Below are 10,014 nucleotides of genomic sequence, written 5' to 3' on the forward strand. Positions count from 1 at the left end.
TCACATGTTTCCTTTTGTGCTGTTCGAAGCCAACCAGAGTGAAAGGAGACGAGTCACCCACTGAGAAGACTCTTTTCAGTAGCGAACACTCTCCCTTTGCATACTTATTGGCTCCTAGAGACCTCTGTTGTTGTGGGAGAAGGCATTAACAAAGATCTCAGCCCAGGAACAAAAAAAGGGAGAGGGGGTGCAGTTGTTACCATCATGAAGGGACCCTGCACTTCTGAATTTGCCACTACACTACTGGTTGGAAGTAGACCTGATTATCTAATTTAACAGATTATCTAACTTAATGCTTAACCATTTTCTTCACTCATTACTGATCCATTTCCACATACAATTCCACGCTGCGGCACTTGCCTTTTTAAAACCCTAGGAACATAGGAAGTTGTCTCATACCAAGTCAGACCAGTCATCCATCTAGCTCAGTATTATCTACACAGACAGGCAGCGGCTCTCCAGGGTTTCAGGTGGGAGATGCAGGGACCTTCTGCTTGCAAGACAGATGCTCTACCACTGAGATATAGCCCTTTCCACAGCTTGGGGTCAGGGTACTTGAAGGAAGACGTGCCTCCACCACAGCCTGCCCGTGCACCACACTCGTCGTCTGATTGAGACAAGGCAACTGGTTACAGGAGAGGGAGCCCCCTTAGTGGTGGCACCCCAAGTTCCAGAATTCTCTCCCCTATTAGGTGGTGGTATTTTATTCTTTCTTAGCTGCCCTGGGAATAATTCATATTGAAGGAGGACGCTTTGGTATATCAGATAAACTAAAAAATAAAACAAACGGCAGAAAAATAAGCAAATATGCAGTACGGGTGGGCAGATTTGGGTTCCTTTTGGGACAGCTTCTACCCACCCCTCTAAGAGTCCACCAGTTCCCAATAACCTGCCATTATCCAGAAGCTGCTCTAAGAATGCAAAAGAAACGAATAAAGAAGCGTTTATCTGAAGGATTCTTGCCCTGGTCCCAGAGTAGCTTGCAAAGATCAGTAATAAGGTGTGATAGGAAAATAAGGTACGGTAATAAGAAACTGATTTCTCTGCATAGAAGGGGAGATGAGAGGTAAGGAATACGGGGCAGCGCTGTGCGGGACAGACCCAGTTCCAAGAGGGGAACATGCCTATGTGAACGTGAGCATGTGCTCCACATAGTTGGGTCTCTGTGGGCAGTATTGACCGCGTCTTGTTCTCTTCCTTCCGCCAGGACCGAGTGCTCATCAACCGCATCGACTTGGTGTGTCAAGCCGTGCTCTCTGGGAAGTGGCCGACAGCGCAGCAGGGCCAGTTGGGGCCCTGCGGGGGCCAGGGGGAAGCCCTCCCCCGCTTGCACGGGGAGTACACCAGCTCTCCCATCCCCCACATCTGCCCCCTGGCGTCGCAGGAGGAAGGAGTGACCTCCTTCACCCGCCTCCGGCACGGCGGCCAAGACAAGGAGTTCACCGTGCAGATCAAAGATGTGAGTGGCAGGCCGGAGCAAGGGTTGCAGAGCAGTCAGTGCCTGCCTGCTGATGGTTGGGACAGTTTTGTGTGCCAGGGAGGGTTGCCCTTGACGATTTGCCATTCTAATTCCGGATCCCCAAGCAGTGCCAAGGCCTGCAAGCTGGGGCTTGATGAAGCGATCTCGCTTCTTGCACTGAGGCACCTCCACTGCACCTGCGTTATTTTAAAACTGTTAGCCAGCTCCGTCGGTAAGGCTCAATGCAATTACAATTAAGTTTTGCAATTACAAAACAAATTAAAGAGAAGTGAAATCTTGAAAGCAGATTTTTTTTTAAATTACAAGAAACTAGAATACTCTCCAGCAAACCTCTTTCCCCCAACTAGTGCTCTGCAGATGTTGCTCTGCTGCAACACCTGTCATCCCTGTTCAGGAGCCTTGGTGGCTGGGTCTGATGGGAGTTGGAGTCCAAGAACATCTTTGCGAGGGGGGAGCACCAGGCCTTGCGATTGTTCTGGTCTTTGCCTTGCACCTGTTCCTCTCTCAGCCTGAGTTTACAATTTGAAATAGTAGGGTGATCAATCTCTGCCAAAGATTGTGCAAGGTTGAGACACAAAATGTACCCAAATCCTCCGTGACAGGCCGTTGTTGTTATATGCCTTCAAGTCGATTCCCACTTATGGCGACTCTATGAATCAGTGACCTCCAAGAGCATCTGTCATGAATCACCCTGTTCACATCTTATAAGTTCAGGTCTATGGCTTCCTTTATGGAGTCATTCGTCTCTTGTTTGGCCTTCCTCTTTTTCTACTCCCTTCTGTTTTTCCCAGCATTATTGTCTTTTCTAGTGAATCATGTCTTCTCATGATGTGTCAAAGTTTGATAACTTCAGTTTCATCATTTTAGCTTTTAGTGATAGTTCTGGTTTAATTTGTTCTAACACCCAATTATTTGTCTTTTTCACAGTCCATGGTATGTGCAACGCTCTCCTCCAACATCACATTTCAAATGAGTTTATTTTTCTCTTATCCGCTTTTTTCACTGTCCAACTTTCACATCCATACATAGAGATCGGGAATACCAGATATAGCAAATTCATGAGGATATCTCTGGTTGCTGACATAACATATGTGGCTGTTTTTGTTCAAACATTTTCTTAATGTTTTTGGAAGGTCTGTCAATTACCTCTCATATAATGCTCAAAAGGATTCCATTTTAGGGAAACATTAGTGGAGAATGCTGCGGACAATAGCTTTGCACTGAGGCTTAGCATAGATAGGATTTAGAGGGGAAAGTGTTTACGTATTATAGTCCTTTTTTATATCCTGCTTTTCAGGATGCAAATCCTTCCAAGGTGGCTTACCGGTAAAATCAAAACACATTCACATAATCGTAGTAGCAAAAAGTAACAAGCTTCAATAGTCTTCCCTCAATTGGCCTTGGGACTGGGGGAGACGGTCCATCTAGGGGCAGACTCAGGTCATCTTTGCCTGCCTACCTTCTTAAACAGAGCTTGGAAAAGTTACTTTTTAAAACTACAACTCCCATCAGCCGCAGCCAGCATTGCCACTGGATTGGGCTGATGGGAGTTCTGGTTCAAAAAAGTAACTTTTCCAAGCTCTGTCCTTAAAGCAGATGTAATTCCATCTCCCCCCCCCCCTTTGCAAGTGTGAGTTCCTAGCCAAGGGGTAAGGAACCTCAGGTGTGGGGTTGAATGTGACCTCCAGACATTATTATTGTTGTTGTTGTTAAAGTTTATTTATGTACCGCATTTTCCACAAATATACATGTGCTCAAAGCGGTTCACACAAATAATCCAAATGTAATAGCACAACACATAATAAAGAGTATAATCACTAAAGAATATATATATATATATATATATATATATATATATATACACATATATACAGTACATCAAAACATAAATGAGCATAAAGCTCAACAACAAAGCCAAAGCAAAAATATTTGAAAACTAACCCCCAAGCTGATACAAAAATCTCCCCAAACCCCCACAGCCCAACCCAAAGGGCCAGAAAGCCCTTAGAAAAAAGCTGCGTTTGAAGGCCTCCAGGGCTGGAGGGTGGGGCAAGGCCGGTGGAAAGAGCCTCCCCTCGTCTCTGTCTGACCCTTAGAAGTTTCCCCAGGCCTCACTGGCCCCAAGTGTTTTTGCCTGGCTGAAATGTGTCTTTAAACTCTCGACGATGCCTCTTGCTTGCCTGGGTGGAGGACAGAGAGAGGGATGTGTGTGTAGAACTAGTTTAGGGTTACAAAGGTATAATTCGCATTGGTTGCTTTCTCTGCTTTTGTTGCTGGCCCCGCCCACCACTGGGATGTGGCCCTTGGAAGGTTGTCCGGAAGGGCATGTGGCCCTGGGGTTGGACAAGGTTCCCATCCCTGCCCTAACCTCTCGTGCTGTTCCTAGGAAGAGGGAATCAAGCTGACCTTCCAGAAGCACAAACTGGTCCCGAATGGCACCATGCGGGATCGCCCGGCTGTCACTCAGAAGAAGAGCAGCAAGAAGATGGTGGAGGTGAGAGACGGGGAAGGAGAGGAGTATCTGCAGAGCTCAGAGCTGCAAGTGGGGGGGAGGGGCACATGTTTGGGTGGGGTCCTCTCGGCTTTTGTTCTGTTTTGTCTTAGCCCTTCTCTCTCTCTTGGGTCCCAGCTGGAGCTACAGTGCCTGGAGGCGCTGAGAGGCCCCGATATCGACCTTGAGGCCCGTATCCCGGTGGTGAACAAGACGGACGGAACGTTGCTGGTGGGGGATGCAGCTCCCCGGCGGGCTGACCTCGAGGTCTGGCTGCAGGCCCACCCAGAGTATGCTGTGGACCCTCGCTTCCTGGCCGTGAGTGTTTTTGACCCCCACTTCCTACCCTACCTCTGGATTTTTCAGACGTCGTTGTTGTTGTTGATTACCCTTCCTTCACCCTGAGGTCCAGGGCGGGTTACATGTTTTAAGAATATTTATGCTAGCAGTTCTTAAAAGTCTCAGGAAACAGTTTTTATGTGGTGTCTAAATGATAGTACTGAAGCCCTCTAAGTGGGCCTCCTTGGGTTTTAACCCTCTCAGCCAACACTGATGAACCTTTTTTTGTTCCACCCTCTGGCTTGTCCATTTCTGGTGGCCTTGACTAGGATATTTACCTGCTTCTTAACATTTATATCCTCTAATAATCTCAGGGTGGCAGATGGCTCTTTCCTCCCCCTCCCGTTTTTTCCTCACACCAACCTTTTTAGGTAGGTTGAGCTATTATGACTGTCCCAAGGCCATTTATTAAACAAGAGTTTGAATTCGCGTCTTCCCAGTCATCCAGGCTCTCGCTCTCTCTACCTGCCAGTCAGCATAAATGATCCTCGTACCAATTATGTTGGCATGAACAATTTTCAACATTTTTTAGAACAGAGCATGAATAAGCGTCTGAAATAATCCTTGGATTCAAATAGGCACATGGCCCATCTTCCTGTCACTGGACAGCAACTAACTCTTGTGCCTTTTCATCTTTCACCAGTACATGGAGGAGCGCCGGAAGCACCGGTGGCCCCGGTTTCCCAAGCCAGTCCCCATAGAGCCGAGCTGCCTAATGGGGCTGGAGCGGATGCAGGCAGCCAGCATCTCTGCTAACGGCAAGAAGGTGACTACACAACAGAAACCCTCCCTCTCAGTCTTCACAACACCCAGCTAGCTTGTAAAGCGAACAAACAAGTTGTTGATGCATTACGTTTTTTACTTGCGTGTAAAATCCAAAAACAAAAAATATCTAAGTCGGGGCAGTTAACAGAGTAGCAGTGAGGAGCTTTTTAGACCAACATACAGTCCCAACAGATAACGACTGATAGCATGAAACTTGATGGTCACTTAAACTCAACATTCTGCATGCTTAACCAGTTCCAAGCTGAGACTCTTGATTTTTTAAAAAAATTACTATTAAAAATGACCAATATTAAACCACACTCATCATCCTTTTTCATGTATGCTGTTACAAAAATTTTGGTGCGTTCCATAGACATAGGAGGGGGCTCAGAGGAAGGCTCCATTCTGCCCCTGTAGGGGAAGGCCAGTGGTGATCTGTACATGGGAGCATACAAGCTGCAATTATGAAGACAGTTTGCACCAGGCAGTAAAGAAGGGGTAGAAGGGAATATTGTGCTAGATTTCCTTCACTTGTTCTTTCTCGTCCCTTACTCCAGATGTTATCTTTCTTTCCCATAGGGCTTTCTGCCAGACCCCACCATGAACCGTCTCCTCCCAGGACCAGTTGGGGCCGAGAATGCCCAGAAACGAGGCCGCCAGACCCCCATGGAGTTTTCCAACATGATGGCTCTGATGGGCGCTGGCCGGGTCCAACTGGGAGCCACAGGCCCCCTCTCCTTGCACCACACCCACTTCCAAGCCAGCCCAGCCCACGGCGCTCCTTTACAATACATGCCCTTTCCTACTGCAGCTGCCGCCACTGCCGCCGCCGCCGCCTCGTCCTCCGGCACCCTGCTCCACCCCGGGCTCGGCCACGCCGGCTATGCCACCGGTGCCTTGCACCTGGGCCACCCACAGCCTGTTGATGAGGACGAGGAGGAAGACGAGATGGATGACTTGTCTCAGGGCTACGCCAGCTCGGAGCGGGACTTCTCCTTGCTCGACGACGACCCGATGATGCCGGCTAACTCTGATTCCAGCGATGAAGGGGATGAGCAGGAGGACGACTGAGCTTTGGTCCCGGGAACCGGGAAGGACGCAAACAGGGTCCAGCTTGCTGGGACTCGCCATCTCCTTGATGTTGAATTGGACAGGCCAGAGACTCGGTGCCCGCTTGGGCTGGGCTGGTTCTCCTCGTTCCAACGCGGGGCTTGCAGGGAGGACAAAATGGGAATCCTTCCACCCCAGTGAGGGTCGATTAGACAACTGCTGTCCTTGTGTGGCTTACTGGGTATTTTTTTCCTTTAAATGGCTGTTGGTTTGGTTGGCGAGTCCTGCCTCTCCTCCTGGCACTTGGTATTATCAATTGGGAACTGTCCTAGGGATGGCTGTCTACTTGAGCTCTGTGGGCAGCAAGACCACAACAGGTGTCCCGTTTAGCCGAGACGATCTGGGTATAGTCAGCAGCTCCTCTTTTGGCTCTCCCCCACAGTCTGTTCCGTTTCTCTCCCCAACCTCACCCCACTCCATTCACCATCACCCCCATCCTAGGTTCATGTGCTGTAACATAAGTGCAAAAAGAGAGGGTGTGGGGTGAGCCTTCCCTTTCTCTCCGTCCCCCTGTCTCCATGTGGGTGGGGTTTATATTTATAAATATGTAATATGTCTTGTGTAATATGGCCGAGGCTGTGGGAATGAATTTGTTGGGGAGTCAAGTCGCAGAGGGTGGGGTTTTTTGGGGGGGGAGGGTGGCAGGGGGCTGTGGGGGAAGAGAAGGTAGAGCTTCCTGTAGCTGGATTCTCCTTTTTTTCTTTTTTAATAAAAGGAACAAAATGCACAAAAAAAATCCCCCCCAATCCTGCTCCTTCATGCTGTTGTATCAATTGCATAAAAATCTTCCCGAGAAGTGTGGCGTGCATATGTGTCCAGTGTGTGTGTGTCTCTCTCTCTCTCTTATGGGAGCAGGAGTGGGAAACTGAAGTACTTGTCCTTGAGTTTTGTTGATCCCAACAAACTGAGTTGCAAAATGCCCATGTAAATATTTAGGATTTCATCATTCCTGAGAACTATCATGCTTTTATGCAACATCTTATACCTGTATATGAGTGGAAGGGCCAAAGCAGAGTTCATGCTTTGTGGATGGAAGCTCCCAAGTCCAGGCTGGGAAAAGGCAGAGCTTGGAAAAGTTACTTTTTTGAACTACAACTCCCATCAGCCCCAGCCAGCGCTGGCTGGGGCTGATGGGAGTTGTAGTTCAAAAAAGTAACTTTTCCAAGCTCTGGGAAAAGGTCCTGTTTGAAACTTGGGAGCTGTGCCAGTCAGTGTATAATACAGAGCTAGACATCCCAGTGGTCTGATTTTTATAAAGCAGCTTATGTTCATAACCACTTTTTCCCCTTACTATATAATAAAAAGGTAACAGATGGCACTGCAAACTATAGCCTGACAACAGACTTCTGAGAGCTGCTAGGCCAGCGAGGGATATGGAGGCAGACACAAAGGGAGTGTTGTGTACAGTTGTGGTTCTTTATGCAAGAGCAAGGTTGCATGTCTGTCCCATAGGCTATTAACAGAGGAATAGGATCCTGTTAGGAAATTGCTTGAGAACTGTGTGATTTGAGGAAAGGATGAGGTTTGCCTTGCTCAAACTGAATCTCTTTCTGTTCCAATGCTGTGCTGTCTCCAGTAGCCAATCGTGTCTTAGTAAGCCGGTTCTAGAGGTTGGTGGTTGTGCACAACTAATTTGACCGTAGAAACTGGTATGCAGACTCCAAATATTGTAGGTTAAATTTTAGGTCCATGGCTGACAGCCATTGATATATAGCTGTTACCCATCTTATTCTTTAAAGACTGAATTAAGTGGCCATTGCCACCCCTGTGCTTAGGGATTTCTTAAAGCCTTAATTTAGGTACTGATCCTTACCATTAATAAATATAATTGGTTATTGAGTGAGAAATTAAGGCCCATAGGTTAGTCCAAGACCACATGCTTTGCATGAAAAGGTCCCAAATTCAATCCCTGGCATCTCCTGGTTGCACACAGAAAGACTCCATGTGAATTCCTGAAGAGCTGCTGCCAGTCAGTGCAGACAGTACTGAGGAGCTGCCTTACTAATGCATGTAGGTATGTGCTTTGTAATTTTTCTTTTCCTGTAACCCTGCCCTACCCTTAAACAGTTGTCTGCTAGGTCTCAGTTAACAGAATGAGTTAGAGCCCAGTGGCCTTTCATTGTTCAAATATCAAATCCTTTTGTTTATGTATTTTTTTTACTGTCTTTGGTCTTTCTGTTCCCTTAGCCTAGACCAGTGGTTCTCAAACTTTTTTGGTTCGTGGCACACTGTAAAACATATAAAAAAATTCTGGCGCACTTCGTGTACAAAATTAAAAATATATTAATATATTTTAAACTACGAATAAAAATAAACTATAGAAAACTATTACTTACCTTATACAAATGGGTTTCTTCTCATTTTTAAAATATACTTTCATAATATTTGAGGCACACCTAGCCACCTGTTAGGGCGCACCAGTGTGCCTAGGCGCACTGTTTGAGAATCATTGGCCTAGACAAAACTGGATACAACAGATTGTTTGCAAAGGGCCTGGTTGTCTTCCACTGAGATGTCAACACAGCCACCTTCTTCCTTAGGTTTACTCTTGTTTTTATCATGTGTGTCCTTGTTTTTGTCAAGACTGCAGCATATTATTTTCTTCAGCCTACTATGAACAATCAGTTTTGAAGAACTCTCCTGAGTTGTTGTTTTAGGCCAGCTGCCTGAGGTTTACCTGGGCTAGGCCTGCCTACTTTTTGAAGATATTTTTCTTGAAGATAAATTTTAGGATAAAGTATTCAAGGGTGGAAATTGAAGACTCTGGCCCAGATTTCCCTTGGGAATAGTTGAGGGGGTGGGTAGACTATTCATCTCCCATCGCCTTCACTTCTCAAACTAGTTGCGATGGCTTGTACTTATTGGATGTAGTTCCCTTGCAAAGGGTTTTTGTGGGGCCTTAGCGATTCAAATTTCTCGCTTATTCTGCTTTGCTCTTGGAAGTACTGTAGCTGCAATGGAGTAACAATATAAGGAAGGCGGTGATGACGTCACTGGACAGCAGGGTTAACCGGTCAAATATCGTCAGTAAACCTGAGCGCTGAGCGCATGCGCTTCTTCGGCCAAACGGCCAGCTGGAGGTAGCGGAAACCCGCGCGCTGATTTGATTAGGTGAAGAAAGCTGTAGAACTATGTAAAAAGACATCTCATGGTCGGGATATACAACTTTCGGGGTTACATTGAAAAAGCCATTTTTAAATCACACCCCACGGGAGGAAGTGGTACCCGCTTATAGGAATCGATGGAGAAATTCAGAACTTAACCGTAGTGGTGGTTGGAGACCAAGGTACCTTATATCGAGTCAGACCCATTTGATCCGCCTACACTGACTGGCAGCGGCTTGCATACGGCAGCCCTACGCTGTAGTCCATTTTTAATACTTGCAGACGAGGTGGGTCGGGTTTGGATTTCTAGCCAAAATATTTCCCGTTAACATCCCTCACATTGCAGCCAAACACCGATCTAGTTTAAACAGACCTCAACTCCAGCACTTCAGTCGAATGTAGGAACTTTTGAGTTCCATTTAACCTCAAGAACTGTTTTAAAAATTACATATATGAATTATACGGGGCGGGGGGAAGAGTCGACTTGAAAAAACTAGAAGCGCCTTTCTTGGAAGGGATAAAGGGGGAGGCGTACTACCACCGGAAGCTTACGCCGTGTTTCACTCTATCATCTAGCTCTATGAATCCTAGACGAGAGGCATGGGTGGCTCGTGCAGACTCTGTCTCTACGCAAGAGTGACGACAGGTTCTTGCTTCATGGGTCACGTGCCTGCTTGGCAGGACGGCGCGAAAGCTGGAGAAATGCCCCGTTGAGATCACGTGAC

General features: G+C 47.0%; 1 protein-coding gene across 9 annotated transcripts in view; it reads left to right on the forward strand.

The window, feature by feature from the left end:
- CHD8 (chromodomain helicase DNA binding protein 8) overlaps positions 1 to 6,625 on the forward strand; it is a 70,374-nt gene extending 63,749 nt beyond the window's left edge. For all 9 annotated transcript variants that reach the window (XM_061591216.1, XM_061591208.1, XM_061591212.1 and 6 more), the window contains 5 exons: positions 1,208 to 1,459; positions 3,867 to 3,974; positions 4,110 to 4,289; positions 4,954 to 5,076; positions 5,655 to 6,625. In XM_061591216.1, the coding sequence (XP_061447200.1) occupies positions 1,208 to 1,459; positions 3,867 to 3,974; positions 4,110 to 4,289; positions 4,954 to 5,076; positions 5,655 to 6,146 (1,155 nt within the window). In that variant the 3' untranslated portion in view covers positions 6,147 to 6,625. The remainder of the gene's footprint in view (positions 1 to 1,207; positions 1,460 to 3,866; positions 3,975 to 4,109; positions 4,290 to 4,953; positions 5,077 to 5,654) is intronic.
- Positions 6,626 to 10,014: the final 3,389 nt, after the last annotated feature.

The sequence above is a fragment of the Rhineura floridana genome, chromosome 11, assembly GCF_030035675.1.
Source record: "Rhineura floridana isolate rRhiFlo1 chromosome 11, rRhiFlo1.hap2, whole genome shotgun sequence".
Lineage (NCBI taxonomy): Eukaryota > Metazoa > Chordata > Lepidosauria > Squamata > Rhineuridae > Rhineura > Rhineura floridana.